This window comes from Orcinus orca, chromosome 18 (assembly GCF_937001465.1).
Source record: "Orcinus orca chromosome 18, mOrcOrc1.1, whole genome shotgun sequence".
Taxonomy (NCBI): domain Eukaryota; kingdom Metazoa; phylum Chordata; class Mammalia; order Artiodactyla; family Delphinidae; genus Orcinus; species Orcinus orca.
The window spans coordinates 65,481,238-65,497,553 of NC_064576.1; the positions used below are offsets into that span (position 1 = coordinate 65,481,238).

Consider the following 16,316-nt stretch of genomic DNA (forward strand, 5'->3'; position numbering starts at 1 on the left):
GTTAGAAGATGGGTAGCAGAGGTGATTATAGTTATCACCAGCCTGGAACTTTTTTTTTTTTTGCAGTACGCAGGCCTCTCACTGCTGTGGCCTCTCCCGTTGCGGAGCACAGGCTCCGGACGCGCAGGCTCAGCGGCCATGGCTCACGGGCCCAGCTGCTCCGCGGCATGTGGGATCTTCCCGGACCGGGGCACGAACCCGTGTCCCCTACATCGGCAGGCGGACTCTCAACCACTGCGCCACCAGGGAAGCCCCAGCCGGGAACTTTTCACCTTCATTTTTTCTAACCACTGTAGATGTTGGTATAGACCCTTTCAGAATCCCAAAGGAAGAGTCTGCTTTGTGACAGCAGTAAGAGAACATACTGAGGTCAGGATAATCCTCAACTTGTGACTCCCTGAGAATGAGAAAGAGCAGAAGCTACTCACAGGCCAACACTTCACCTGCGGGGCTGCCTTTTTATTACCTGAAGCCAATTCTACTCAGTCCCATTCTCCGTGGCGGCAGCAAACATCTGCTTTCCTTCATTAATGCAGAATCTATAAGCTTGTTTAGGAAGAAAGATAGGGAAGGAAGTAGAAATGGGAGAGGAGAGACAAGGGGAAGCTGTAGCTTCTGTACGTCCATCTATCGATCGTTTGCTAAGCAAAAATGAAGACCATGCATTTTCTAGATACAGTGACTTCTGTTGAAAGCACGAGCTGTCCAGCGTCTAGACTAAAATCCAGATTATTCAGAGTAGAATGTATAAACAACATATGCATTCATCAGCACACAGCAATTTAGGAAGATTAGAATGAAGTATACTCTGATTTCTCCTACTCTAAAACTCGAGTTTTTTTTATAATATTAATGGGTTAAAATGAACTATTTTGAATTTGTATGTACGCCTGGTTTCTACCACCTCCTACTTCCCAGATTTTCTGCTTAAATAAGATTTGTGGCTAATTTAAGAAGAGACTGGCTGCCCCATATCTAATTGCCACAAATGTTCCTTAGTTTTTCCAGGAGATTAAAACAACACAGAATTATTAATAAATAATTAGGGGGATGCCTCAGGCTTGTGGGCAACCCCTAGCCATACTCTCACCTGGTACCATTTGGCCAAGGTTACGTGAGGGTTCAGTGCTGTGTCAGATACCCTACTGTACATTTCTTAGAGGAACTTCTGTCTGAGTTTATGCCTGTTGCCTAAAGGTGGACAAGGTTTATTCAAATGGAAACATATCAAGTAAGACTTTTACTGGAAACGCCAGAAGTATGAGCCATGGGCACCTACCTAGGCAGGGTTTCAAGGCCTTTGGTAAGACCTAAAGCCCTGCTTGTGGCCAGAATCTAATGAAACTGAGCTAATGTAAGCCTACAGTGCAGTAAATGAAGATTCATCTTCAAGTCATAACTAATCTCTGCAGTCTCTTTAACATGGATTTATTGTAAATGTCTGTTTCCTACAAGTGGGAAGGATGAAAACTGACAAGAGAGTTCTGACTCCTTTCCAGGCTAAGCCACTGTCTGAGTTTAGGTGACCATCTCTGGGAGTCAGTGTTGTTTTTACAGGCAATTTAATTAACGTTCCAAGAGCCACTCAGAGTCAGGTTACAGGCTCTCTGTGAGGTTTATCTCACCTTATTAATTAAGAAACCTGTCAGCACTTGTGTTTTCCTGTTCAGGACCATGCAGATATAGAATGGAAATTTGCTCGGACAAAGCTTTGGATGAGTTATTTTGAAGAAGGAGGTACCCTGCCTACTCCCTTCAATGTCATCCCAAGCCCCAAGTCTCTCTGGTACCTGATCAAATGGATATGGACACACCTGTGCAAGAAAAAGATGAGAAGAAAGCCAGAAAGTTTTGGAACAATAGGGGTAAGGACACAGCATGTTGGTATTACTGTTCGTTTGGTTTTTTAAAATGTGTGCTTGAGTATGTTTGTATTCCTTATTGAATACATTTGCATTTTATTCTTTTTGTTCTCACTGGGTGCATTCGGTGCACATTTATTGCACAGCTACTGTGTCTAAGAAACTGCCTGCTTAACCATGGTTAACTATGGTTTCACAAACCCATTTCCTCCACTGAGGGCGGTCACTGTTATTTTAATAGGAACCACACTGTACATACGCCTCTCCAAACCCACTAGTCAAGGCTTGGAGAACTAGTACATTCTCTCTTAGAACCTTAATTTCTAGCTCTATTCAGAATTATAACCTCAGGTTACCTGTGGCATGACTGACTCATCGTCTGTTTCTGTCTCTGGATTGTAAGGGAAAGGATCTGTTTCAGATACCTCACATTCTTAGCGCCTAACCTAGGCCCCCGCACAGAGCGGAGAATGCTTGATAAAAATTTCTCAATTCAGTGACTGAACAAATATTATAACTTGAAAATGCTGTTCCATATTCAGGTGCAGTGATTTCAGAATATGTTCAATTGTTCAACATTTTGCTTCTAACTCCCAGTTATACTAAATGCCGAGAAGTTGTGTTTGTAAAAACTATTAGGACTGTTCGGAGCCATGCCCCTGTTATACTGGAAGATTATACTTCCCTGGGACATTTCTTTCATATTGGAAAGCAAGAGTTCAAGCAACTCCAACAGAAAAGGCATGGATTTAAGGCTTTGTTCCAGCCAAACCACTGACCTGTCATTCTTCATTTCTTTCTCACTCAATTTCCTAATTTTCAAAGTTCTCATGTTTTAGAAATTAATACCCTAACATTCATTAGTCACTTGGACCTTCTCAGAGAAATTGCTCTGGAAGTATTCTAATATGCCTTTATATTAGAATCAAGTAATATCAGTTATTTAATTAAAACTAATTCATTTTTAATTTTATTTAACTTAGTTTATGACTGTTAGTTATGCCCTTAGTGATTCTTCTTTTTCATTAATTTCATTGCCCACCAGGCACTGTTATCAGCATCAGATGGGGCTTTCTCTCCTGAAAGTGGCATTGATTGTCCCGTCATCTCTGTAACAATTCTAATTCTAAAGAGAAATTGACTGGCAAGGGAGTATAGCAAACAGAGTGTGGTTAGGAGAGGCAGTTATATTCTTTCCTAGAAACCGTCACTCCATGAACTTGGAAATTGGGTGTCTATCTGATCTTAGAAATGGAAGTCAGGTTATGGTGAAGCCTTACCTTGCAATCCTCATACTAATTTATAGAGTTTATCACTGACCTTACAGCAAAATTATTGTACTCCAAGTGTCTTATTTTCCTCTTAAAAAATAAGTTCAATTTATTAAAAAAATATGTTCATAAAATAAATATAATGATTTGGGTTTAATAAGCAATTACTGTACATTTTCCACATGCCAGGAGCTGAGCTAGGAATTAGAGGTGGGAGGAGATATACGAAGGCATGGTTTCCATCCTTGAGGGTATTGTTTTTAACGTGGGGGACACAGATATGAGAACATCTTACTATAATACATGTTACATGACATATTTAACATTACCGTATAGTTATAGGCAAGAGGCCATGAGAACGGTGTGAGAATTAATTCATGTTTTCCTTGAGATAAATGGGAAAAGATGCAGAGATGCTGAACTCTGGCTTACTCCCTTCCATATCACAATATACTTGTCCTTTCTCTAATCTTATTCTTAAATTCATAAGAAATTTATTTTATCAGTCCTTGAAGAGATATTAATTATTAGCACTATCTTATTATGCTTTCTCTCATAGGAGTACTTCAATTGAAAAAGAGTTTCTGGGCACCCAGATAAAAGCCACACGCAAAAGGAATTTGTCTTTAATATTTTAATTTTAGGCAATAGCAGAAGGAATCTTGGGTTTTAAGATGCCATGGAACTTGTAAAAAAAATATAGGGCCCTGCTCTAATATTTTAAGAGCGCCATCTGTGCTGCCACTAAAATAATGGAGGACCACTCTAAGAATTTGACTTCCAACTCTCTCTCCCGTCCCCCAGAATCCTCCCACTGTTGACATATTTTTAGGAGTATATTACCATCATTTCTTACATGCAAAGAGGAGCTTAACATTGACTTGGGCTTTCCTATGAAAACAGTAATTCAAAGGGTAAATGGTATAACTTAAAGAGCTTTCTTTTCTATACATTCCTGGTCAGAAAAACAAGTTTCTTTTTAATGTCTCTGTCTCTAAATTTGAATATTTTGATCCAAGCTGGTGCACAGAAAGGTAATTCACAATTAATTGTGACCTCAAATCACTCCTTCTTCCCTAGCCATATAAATTTTACTAACCTTTGGTAATGGATATTTTTATGCTTTGGGAATTTATGACAAACTAAGTCAATATTGTGAGTCACCTCTCTCTTCTCCATTCTCTTCCTACTCTCAATCCTGCCTCTTCTCTGCGAAGTGGAGGCTTGGGTAAAGAACCAACCTAATCAAACTCAGTGCTGTACATTTACCTTTTACCTAGACTGCATTTCCAGAATGAGAAGGACATATTGTGGTATGCATACCCTTACTTGAGTTTTATACATTTAGGTTTTAGATGGAAATAAATAGTATGTATTATTTGCAAAGAAAAATGTAAGATAAATAAAAAGTAAATTAAGAAGAAGTTTGTAATATTAATGGAGGAGTTAAATGAGAAAATAATTCCAAAAGTGAGTGCTGTGAATTCATTTCAATTTGGTGAATCGACCTGATAGTTCATCGTGTAGACAGATGAAGACAGGAGATAGACACACATCCATTAACTGAAAGGTGACTTTGAAGTACCACTGGCAGTCACTTTGTATAACGAAGGCACGGCTTAGAAGACGCCATGACACTTCAAAGGCACCTTAGAAATCATTTAGCTCAACTATTTCCTTTAAAAAAGAGCTTGTTTACCTTGTGCAGTGTTTTAGGTGACAGAGCTGGGGAAGAACTCGGGTCTTTTGTTTCCCCATCCCATGTGCGTTTCATTGCCCTCTCGTTTCCCTGAAAACTCTGATGACCTTGCAACGATACCCTCCATGTTGTGTGTCCACCTTTTGATTTTTCTCAACAGCTTTTGCAGATTCCACCACTGTTTTCCGCTGCCTCTTAGATTCCTGTATCCCAAAGCCCTTGTTAACAGCCTACCTTCTGCTCTCATTCCAACTTGCTTCACATTTGTGAAGAAGAAAATTAAAGCTGACCTGGAGGTAGAATTTATACCTTCTTGGAGGCATTTTCTCTAAACCTTCCCACTTGTGCTTCACATACTCTTGTCACCAGCACCTGCCTGAATGTTACCCTGTTGATCCCTCCCTGCAAAGCTGAAGCCAATGCTCTCAGGGTTACTGATTGGCCACAGTCTGGGAGCCCAACATTGGTGATCTTATCTTGCGATTTATGGATAATAACTGATACAACTAGCTCTGAAAACTCATTAACTTTTTTTTTTTTAAACTTTGGACTTCCTTTTATGGGTGACTGGGAATTCCAGGTAAATTAAGTTTTCCTTTGGAATGCTTTACGGGAGAAGGCAGAAATGAAGCAGAAATGCTTTATTGAACAACACTTTTATTGTGGGAGCAAGCCCATGATGGAGAGATGCCTTGTTTCTGCAAAATCATGAAAATCCCACCAAAGAGGCAGCATATTGAAAGTACAATCATAAAATAAGCAACATTTTATAGCCTTCTGGTTTTTTATATTACTTGTAGAATTTAAACACATGTTATCAGCAAATACTCTTCTCAGTATTAAAACAGTGGTTCTCAAACTTTAGTGTGTCTTACAATCATCAGGAATTTCCATTTTAACAAGCACTTCCAGCCTGTAACTTTAATTAGAAATTCCTGTTAAAAAAAAGCATTGGTATCTAGCTCAGCTTTTTAAACTAAAAGCCAATGTTTGTACTTGTTGTCCAAGAGGTCTAGATAATTTAAAGTAAAAAGATGTTAATGCAATAAGATCCTGCCAGTGTTTAATTAATATGAATCATTTTTAATGCCATAGACCAGGTTTCCAAATAGAATGCTAAAGTTAATGGGCAATATACTGAACCAAAAAACTACCAGGTCTTTTTATAAAATCATAAAAAAATGGTTTTAACCTCTAGTTTTATGTTTTCCACTTTCTCATTTTCTCTGGAGCACACAGTGAGGGGAACACGAAACACCATCTCTATTAGGGCCCCTTAGCATCACTCAACCCTGGGGTCACAGGTGGGATACTCATGCCTGACCAGTTGCCACAGAAATACATTCAGTTAAGTCACTGCAAGAGAATTAGGAGCAGTGAATGGATTAACATCACCTATCATTACTAAAGAAAAAATGCTAATAGTACTTGCCTTTCAGACTTCAGGTTTTATAATTATCAAAATGTGTCATCCCTTAATCTTCATGACTTTTCATAGGCCTACCAACAAATCTTACAGATACGACTGTGTCCATCCATGGGTACCTCTCAATCCCTAATTTATTGCTGTAAGATTTGCTGATGGGAACTTTCAATTAAATTTTCTTTCCTAAGTGGGAATCTAGAGGAACAAATTTCTTCTTGCTATTTCCAGAGTGAGATCCTGAATACTTGCTTTGACAAGGCAACCTTCAGCTTCTTATATCATTTATTTTTATATGCTTAGAAAGTATGTTTGTAGAGAACAATATGTGTAGATTCATCTATAAATGAGCCGAACTACAATCTTTACAGAGGGATCACATCCTGAAATGGCCCCTTGCCTTTTTACTTGTTTTTTTTAAAAGAAGAGCACAGCAAGCTGCCCCCTTGCAGGGATTCACTGAGCAAAGCAGAGAATAAAAGGCATAATTCATGGGCTTAAAATCAGTGACAGACCAAAACCAGAGTGGAAATGAGAGAAAACGGCACTGACAATTGACTGCAGGGAACGAGCTACATGGAGTAAGCCTGACATTCCACATATTGGACCCGGGAAAATGAGAGATAAAGAGTGACAAAATGTCACCATGGATTCCCCAGAGCCCTTTCTTTCATAGCTGCAAAACCCTTCCTGCTCTAAAGCAACCTGACACTTCTATTGAAATGAGAGGTTACCTCTGGGCAGCAAGGCTTCTCACTAGTTGGTCGTTTCCTTTATCATTAGTTCTGTGATCCAAATACTGCCATTGTCTTGTCCTAACAAAGCAGGAGGAACCTGCAAAGAGAGAGATCTGCTAATGTGGTGGGCAGGTGTGCCCTGGGCACCTGCGTTCAAAGCCACTCTGCCAAAGAACCGAGCCAGACTTCCGATGTAATTCGTGGAGAAAACCGCCATCTTAAAGTGCACGTCTTCCTCCAAAATATTTTTCCTAGACATCAAGTTAGGGAAGGAAGGTCCCTGATCAGTCACGTGGCTCATTTTTCTTAAACATAACAGAAAATCAACCCAAGTTATTTTAGAAAAAGCTGCCAAACGCAATTCCACAAATTTCTCAGTAACGCTGTAAACATGAACTCATCCACAGGAAAGTCCTTATTCCTAACCCAGGCCTATCATGCTATAATTCTACCTCGTTCATTACTATTTAGTAAAAACAGAGAACCCCTAGTCATTGCAGATCACTTATCAATCGAAGTTTAACATGTGAATGGCTTGAAAAAATTAAATACCTCTTACCCACTTAGGTATTTTTTAATGAACTGTCCTTCATTCTGTTACTTTTATAAACACACATTGGTCCATTCTGGTCTTAGTCACTTCCAGTGAGAGTTATAAGATGTAATGCTTTCCCTTATGAGAGTAAATCCTTTCGAAGTGCAGCTGATCTTTACCCAACAAAGAGGTGTTGTTGGTGGCAGCTCTATGATAAATATTTAACGATGTCACCGGTTGCCAAAAATGATCATTATGTTTATGGCAAAGAGTGCATATATTATGGATTGAATTGTGTCTCCCCCATAAAGATACTTTGAACTCAAAATCCCCAGCACCTCAGAATATGACCTTATTTGGAAACAGGGTCTTTGCAGATGTGATTTGTTAAGATGAGCTCCTACTGGAGGAGAGACCTCATAAGGACATGAACATTTGAAGACCTGGAAACACAGGAAGCACGTCATGTGGTGATGGAGTAGATATTGGAATTGTGCAGGCATAAGCCAAGGAGCATCAGAGATTAAGATACCACTAGAAGCTAGGAAGAGGAAAGGCAGGATTCTACTGTGAGTCTCGGAGGGAACATGGAACTGCCAACATCTTGATTCGAGACTTCTGCCTCCAGAAGTGTGAGCTAATAAATTTCTGTTGTTTTAAGCCACGCACTTTGTGGTACTTTGCATGGTAGCCCTAGGAAACTAGTACAACATATGCCATGCATTTTGTGGTTAATTTTTATTCAAATAAATGAGGATCCAGTCTGGAAAGGATGCTGACCCACAAACTAAGATGTGTTGGGAGAAAGAGGCAAAGTCATAGGATGCAAAACAGATGTTCTTATATGTCTCTTAGTGTCCACTTGATCAAAAAAGCAAGGAGTAAAGAGTAAATTCTAGCCTGGGATTCTAGGACTGGCACTGCCTTTAGAACATTGTAGTATTTTTGTTACTCACTCAACTGTGGGGACCTTGGTTTCCTTGCTTATAAATGAGGCAATGAGACTGGACCAGCTCTTCCGTTCTAATAAGTAACATGTCTGTTCTTAATGCCTACACGTCAGTCATCATGTATTGATATTTGAAACCCGATCTTGTGTTCCTTGACCTTTGGTAGATTCTGAGAATTTAGATAATTAAATTAATTTTAGTATTAGCCTAAGAAAGCTAATTTAAAATGAAAGGAATATTTTATGCATTCCTAATAGATATATTCACAATTTATCGAAGATTTTATTGTTCATGATGGTTTCCCTTTAGCAATGCCAAGAAATGTGGATTTGTGATTGTATCCACTCTTGTACCTATGCATATAATCCTCAAATCTTTTTCTTTAGTCCTAACCTTCCCCCAAAATATAAAATAAACAGTGGCATCTCCACCTTAACGTCCTTTGTCAGCATGTCCCAAATTGAATTCTTTATTATTTTTCTAATAGCACCAACATCTCAGCAGCCAGGCTAGAAATCTTAGTCATGCTCCCACCCCAGCAGCAGGCCTCCAGCTCTGTTTCCCCTCAACATTCCCTGTCCCCCTGGGACTCTTACTGTCCCCTCCTTTCCATTCAGAACCCATAGAATGTACAACACAAAGAGTGAACATAATGTAACTATGGACTTTGGGTGATAGTGATGTGTCATTGTAGGTTCATCAGTTGTAACAAATGCATCACTCTGGTTGGGGATGTCGATAGTGGGGGAAGCTAAGAGTGTGTGGTGACAGGGGTTTAAGGGAAATTTCTGTACCATCCCCTACAATTCGCTGTGAATCTTGCATTGCTCTAAAAAATAATAAAGTCTTAATAAAACAAAAATAACTGCCTACAGAATTTGTGTTATATCTATCCATATTTACCAGGACCATCCCTTCACCCTATCACTTAAATATGAATTTCTTATTTACAAATCTCTATTGCCTAGGCTAACGCGTCCAACTCTCTAGCTAAAGAAAATGTTCTTCTCAAGCATAAAATGCCATGCAAATCACTCAAAGATAATTACCCCTAAGTACATTCTTTTACTTTTCCAGAGGCAATCCCAATATGTGTTAAACTATCCACAGGTTTTGTGATTCAAGAATATTTTTTTAAAACATATTTTTAGGTATGTTAAATCATAATATTAATCACAAAGGGAAAAAATGGAGAAAGGACAGGAACTAACATTAGTTAGTAATAGAAGCCTTAAATCTCTTATCTCATTTAATCTTCAAAATCATTCAGTGAGTTTATCTTTACCTTGCAAAATAAAAAATGTGGAAGGGAGAGGGTCTCAGAGATAAATTCCTCATTCAGGCTTAGTCACCTTCAATCCCAGGTGTTCTTAACATCACACCACATTACCTCCCTGAAAGTAAGAAAAAAGCCACAGTTAGCCCTGATAGTAATGGTCAATAAGCATTGGTGAATTCATTGCATTCATTTTTGCTTTCAGTACTCAGAAGATGGTTAACTGCATCCATTCTTATTTTCTTCCTAGGATAGTGAAGTTCGGTTGGCTGATATAATCTCGCAATACTGAAAACTGTTTTGTAGTATGACCATCTAGTTGTGGAAACAAATTGGTTGTCAAAAACAATTAACTATATTAACTTAGCCTTAAACCTGGGCTATGGATATTGAATAAACTTTTACTGTTATCATAGTAAACTTTTTCTATGTTCTTTCCTTCTGGCAGACTATTTTGCTTAAAAAAATTTTTTTCCTAGAAAAATAAACCTGGAATTAGTTTTTAAAGTGTGATCTTTGATCTTTTTATATTTGCATTACAATTTTAAAGTTCATGTATGAGTAAGGTTCTACTGAAGGGAAGACAGTTTGTGCTCATTTTAATACTAAAATGCATCATGATAATTTTCACTTATTACTCATAATTTTCTGATTTTGTCATCCCTAGTTTTAGTTTTGCATTAAGGAAATTTAAAGTTAACTCATGATTTCAAACTGCTCTCTGCTGACTAGTTTTTATTGGCTTTTTACAGATTAAACTAGCAAAATGCTATAGAACCCCAAGATAATAAAAATTGAGTCGACTAAATTCTATATTAAATTCAGAGTTTCTATTTACTTAAACCATGGAATACGATCTCCTGTACAATACTTACACTGAGAGTGCTGAAGAAGTTAGCGTACAGATTGCTTTTGTATTTGTGTTCACTTAAAAAAAAGGGAAGGAGACCTGGAAGGCTTGTTTCCTTCCAGAAGTGCTTTTGTCTCGGGTTTCAGCTGATCTGTGTCTAAACAGGAGTCACATACCTCCATCTTGTGGCCCAGTCATAAAATTCCCATGCTCTATTTCTTTCAAGATGTTCTAGTTTTGTATGAAGTTTCAAATTTCCCAGTCTTTTAATTAATACCATAATCATTTGAAAATTTGTTTCTTAAGATTCATGTAATACTGAATGGTATTCCAATCATTAGTGGCCTTTAGAAAGTTAAGCATGGTCTCATCTGTTTCTAAAAGTCACTAATAGTCATGAAACACAAATCCATTCTCATGGCCAGTGAAAAGGCCAATTTCCCCTATTGTCCTAAAGAGAAAAAAAAGAGTTTCTTTTGAATTGTTTGATTTTTTGTCTAATATCATTCCACAGTGATGTATGCACAGCCCTTTTCAAAATTCCATTTTAACAGCCTATGATTATTTAGTAAAGAACAAGATCAAAAGACTTAATTAAACCCAAGATATGTTATCTCTTTTTTTTTTTTTTTTTTTTGCTGTACGCGGGCCTCTCACTGTTGTGGCCTCTCCCCTTGCGGAGCACAGGCTCCGGACACACAGGCTCAGCGCCCATGGCTCATGGGCCCAGCCGCTCTGAGGCATGTGGGATCCTTCCGGACCGGGGCAAGAACCCGTGTCCCCTGCGTCGGCAGGCAGACTCTCAACCACTGCGCCACCAGGGAAGCCCGATATGTTATCTCTTCTGCTTTCTCACAATTTACCAAATTCATTCCCTTGTAACAGAAGTATTTTTATTTTACATTACTTTGGCTAGTTTTCTTCCTTAAGAATCAATACTGATATTTATCCGACATGCATAAAATTGGGATTATGATAGATTTTTTTCTAGTATCTTTAGAATACTAGTGAAATCTGCAAATATATCATTTGTCATTTATTATTTAACTCAATTTATAATGGACATTTTCTAGTCCTTAAACATCTTTCTCCATTTTACACTCCATAATCATTGCTCTCTGCTAACACCAGCTCTGCTCCCAAACCGTTCTGATCTCTTCAAAATGATAGCTCAGAGTCACATTTATTTTTTTTTAAATCTAATGAACCCTATCTTTGATCAGAACCTTTTATTTTATTTTGTTAAATTCAACCATCTAATTAAAACAGCAATCTCCTCTTAATGTACATCTGCTTGAAATTAAGTGTTGGGGAGTTCACTAACAGTGTTTCTGATTACATGTTTTATATCATGGTTAAATTCTTAATGTTGCTATTGATGAAGATCTTCATATTGTTATAATGCTAGATTTTTACCCATCAAATCATTATTTTTATTTGACATTTATTTTGTATTTGATATGTCCCATCTGCGTCTCTTAGGATCATTTAAAATGATTTGGGATACATACTAAGTATGATTACTTAATTCTTCATCACTTATATTAAATGAACAATCTTGCCATCATCAACAACTTATTCTATATGTTAAATGCCGTAGGAATTATAACCTTGCCCTTTGTTGTTTTGGTTCATTCATTCTTTTGATTCATATGAAGCACTCTCTCTAGCTATTTATTGTCTGTTGTCCAGTAAAATTCCCACTTTGCAGAAATGAGGGAAATAATATTCTTGATTAAAAGAACCAGGCATTATTTTACAGAATGGTACAATATCACTATAACCAAAAAGTAAATGTCCCTTCCCTTTTCAGAGGCGAGCTGCTGATAATTTAAGAAGACATCACCAATATCAAGTAAGTTATTCTTATATCTTGACACTTACATTAAAATAAAGCACAATCTCCTCTTTGGAACTGACTCAAGAGAAAAATCACATTTATGCACTGAATATCAATTCTCTTGTGTTCAAATGCCTCAGGAAGTTATGAGGAACCTGGTAAAGCGATACGTGGCTGCAATGATTAGAGATGCCAAAACTGAAGAAGGTCTGACTGAGGAGAACTTTAAGGTAACCACTTTCATCTTTGTCGCCAAAAGGCAGATTCTGCAGAGCGTGGAACCAGGTGCAGCACGTTTAACACCAGAGCTGGAAACTGGGCCACGTGTTCTGAGCAAGCCTGTCTGTCTTCTGATTTTTAAATTCAAGCCCTATTGATTTATATATTAAAAAAAAAAAGCGGTAAAATTTCTTTTCAAAGTACATTGCTTTCAAACAGACAATCTGAAAGATCGAGGGGACTTATTTGGAGGCAAAGAAAATCCTAGTGCCTTGTGGCATTCTGATTGCTCATCCCAGCCACACTCTACTGAGTGAGCTTTACTTTTGGAAATGTCGGTCTGATTTCTAAACCTGAAACACTTAGTAACCAACATTCTGAAAACAACAACAAAAACCTTCTTTGTGTTCGGCACGGCTTTGGTAAAAGAAAATTTAAGGTCTGAGCTTAACTGTAGCTTATAAAAGTAGTTTTTCTCCCTGAGTTGTTTTTGGTTTTTTCAATTCTATCACAGAAGAAAGGTAGAATACACAAAGTATATATTTGCTCAAATCATGTGTATAAAAAATGCCTTTGTTAGCCTGCATGAGTTGCTAGAGATTTTGGAAGACTAAAGTCAATAAGATCTCATAGGCAAAAACAAACAAATAAAAAACACTACAGGAGACCTTTGACAAAGAAAAACAGCAGGCTTAACAGAGAATAAATATAAGCAGCGTTAGGTAAGAAGAGAAATAAATTGCAAAACTTAAAGCACAGATTGAAAGTTGGCTAGGATCCAAAACGTTCTTTGCTGCCACACCTCTGAATTTTGGAGTTAAACGATTCCTGATGCTTTGGGAGATGCACTGGTGGCAGGAGGCCACCACAAGGCAACCAGCAGGTTAGGACTGAGAATTCAGCTGCCCCAAAAGATAAAGGGATGAATCTAGGAAGTGCTGTGTGCTCTGAATCAATTCCCAGGATTTAGTGGCTGATTTTTTTATCCCCAGAGGTTGGGATAAAATCAACTCCAAGGTAATAAACAATTGAAACTAACTGCCAACTCTTGGAAGGGTAGACTCCACTTTAATTATTTTGTTTTAGATATCCCCTTGGACAGCAAAATGTCCCTGAGAGAATGTAAGATGACTTGAAAGCAGATGAATATTTTGCAGAGAAAGAATTTGAAACTGTAGTTCCAAAGAAACCCAACATACTCCACCAGAGTGATGGGAAAGAAAACTCTTCCTGTTTCTTTTTACATCAACCGTAGGAAGTCTCCTATTACTACTGAACTCCGATAGGGAAATTAGGAGATAACAAATAGATACAAGTGCCCCTGAGAGAACTGACAATTCTAAACAGAACCACAGCAGAGTGGACACCTAGCTCTCAAAAATGAATGAAGACGTGTCAGATCCATATATGAAACGAGCAGATAATGATTCTTAACGTTTATTTGTTTAGGTCACAGACTAATTCCGTCGTTTTCCATTTCACTTAGGAACTGAAGCAAGACATTTCTAGCTTCCGCTTTGAAGTCCTGGGGTTACTAAGAGGAAGCAAACTCTCTACGGTCCAATCTGCTCAGGGCACGAAGGATTCTTCTAACTCCGCAGACTCGGATGAAAAGAGTGATAACGAAGGTAGTAGCAAGGACAAGAAAAAGAACTTTAGCCTCTTCGACTTAACCACCCTGATTCACCCACGATCAGCAGCGATCGCCTCCGAAAGACACACCATCAGCAACGGCTCCGCCCTGGTGGTGCAGGAGCCACCGAGGGAGAAGCAGAGAAAAGTGAATTTTGTGACCGATATCAAAAACTTCGGGTTATTTCATAGACGATCAAAACAACACGCTGCCGAGCAAAATGCAAACCAAATCTTCTCCGTTTCAGAAGAGGTGGCTCGTCAACAAGCTGAAGCACCACTAGAGACAAACATCCAACTGGAATCTCGAGGGTTAGCTTCCCGGGGTGACTTGAACATCCCAGGTCTCAGCGAACAGTGTATATTAGTAGATCATCGAGAAAGAAATACGGATTCCCTGGGTTTACAGGTTGGCAAGAGAGTGTGTTCATTCAAGTCGGAGAAGGTGGTGGTGGAGGACACGGTTCCAATCATACCAAAGGAGAAACACGCAAAGGAAGAGGACTGCAGTGTAGACTACGATGCAAACCTCACAGACATGGTCACCCATGAAGATTACGTGACCACAAGATTGTGATACTTGACAGAGGAAGCATTTCTCATCCATAACACACATCTTTCATAGTGCACTGGGTGGGGGATGTTTAAAGGTGAATGAGCCAATGCTAACGTACACTTTATAGCATTTATCAACTGGGGCCTATTGACATGTCATGTTTAAATAAGGCAAAGGCTATCAAACACCCTTGTTTTGTAGCCCGCTTTTGCTTTCACAATTTGTTTTACAATTTGTTGTTGTTGCTGTTAATAAATAAATGCACCTTGTATTCTTGTTAATAAATAAATGCACCTTGTATTCTTGTACTGTTGCAATAACTTACAGGAAATTTTTAGCTCTCTTTTTCAATTAAAACAAATGTGACTCAATATATGTGCTAGTTGACTCCTATAATAGATATTTTTATATGCAAAAAACAATGTAGCTGAAATATTAGCGCTTTTCACAATTTTTTAGGGTCTCTAGAGATGGTTACTCAGCAAGGACTTTTCACTTAGCCCTACAATTTGGCTTTAAAACACAAATATTATCCAATTTTTTTTTAAGAACATGTAAAACATTATCATACACAGTTTAAGCAAACAAGCCTCCTTCTCAGAGTCAAGCTCAGACTTTTAAAATGAAAGTCAGGTATAATTTCTAGAGTTTTAGGTTGCCCAGTTTTTCCTTTCAGTAAGTAAAGGAAATGTTCGTCTTAATAAATGTTGATGACTGATGATTTTTAAAATTAATTTATTCATTTTAATTTTTTTGGCTGTGTTGGGTCTTCGTTTCTGTGCAAGGGCTTTCTCTAGTTGTGGCAAGCGGGGGCCACTCTTCATCGCGGTGTGCGGGCCTTTCACTATTGCGGCCTCTCTTGTTGCGGAGCACAGGCTCCAGACGCGCAGGCTCAGTAGTTGTGGCTCACGGGCCCAGTTGCTCTGCAGCATGTGGGATCTTCCTGGACCAGGGCTCGAACCCGTGCTCCCTGCACTGGCAGGCAGATTCTCAACCACTGTGCCACCGGAGAAGCCCACTGATGATTTTTAATGGCATTTTGTCAGAAAATAATTTTTATTTTAATGTTTTTTTATGACCTTTTTCAGATTCACCTGCCAATCAGTATAAATATGAGGCTTTGTGAATAAGCGCATTTCAAAAATGTGGCAAAATTTCTAGAAAATAACAATAAATTGGAACAAAATAAGCACCTTAAACAAAGCGAGATGACTGCATGTACATAACATCCAGATGAAAATGAATTCATTCTAATAATCTAAATCTAAGCAAAGTTAAATCCTATTTTCAATCAGTGCATTTTTGTAATTCAAAAGAAGTACAAAAACCTAGTAGTTTCTTCTTCTTTACCCCAGTGACTGGTATTTCTTTAGAATTAAAATCACCCAAAAATCATTATTAATTTTAACAGTAGGTATAGATATACAGTTTTCCCCATGGGGACAAATCTTCATTGCTTTTTTCTT

General features: G+C 38.2%; 1 protein-coding gene across 2 annotated transcripts in view; it reads left to right on the forward strand.

The window, feature by feature from the left end:
- The window catches only part of TRPC4 (transient receptor potential cation channel subfamily C member 4), a 161,996-nt gene extending 146,877 nt beyond the window's left edge, over nucleotides 1-15,119 (forward strand). For both annotated transcript variants that reach the window (XM_049701357.1, XM_033410077.2), the window contains exons 8-11: nucleotides 1,671-1,865; nucleotides 12,417-12,458; nucleotides 12,584-12,673; nucleotides 14,149-15,119. In XM_049701357.1, the coding sequence (XP_049557314.1) occupies nucleotides 1,671-1,865; nucleotides 12,417-12,458; nucleotides 12,584-12,673; nucleotides 14,149-14,871 (1,050 nt within the window). In that variant the 3' untranslated portion in view covers nucleotides 14,872-15,119. The remainder of the gene's footprint in view (nucleotides 1-1,670; nucleotides 1,866-12,416; nucleotides 12,459-12,583; nucleotides 12,674-14,148) is intronic.
- Nucleotides 15,120-16,316: the final 1,197 nt, after the last annotated feature.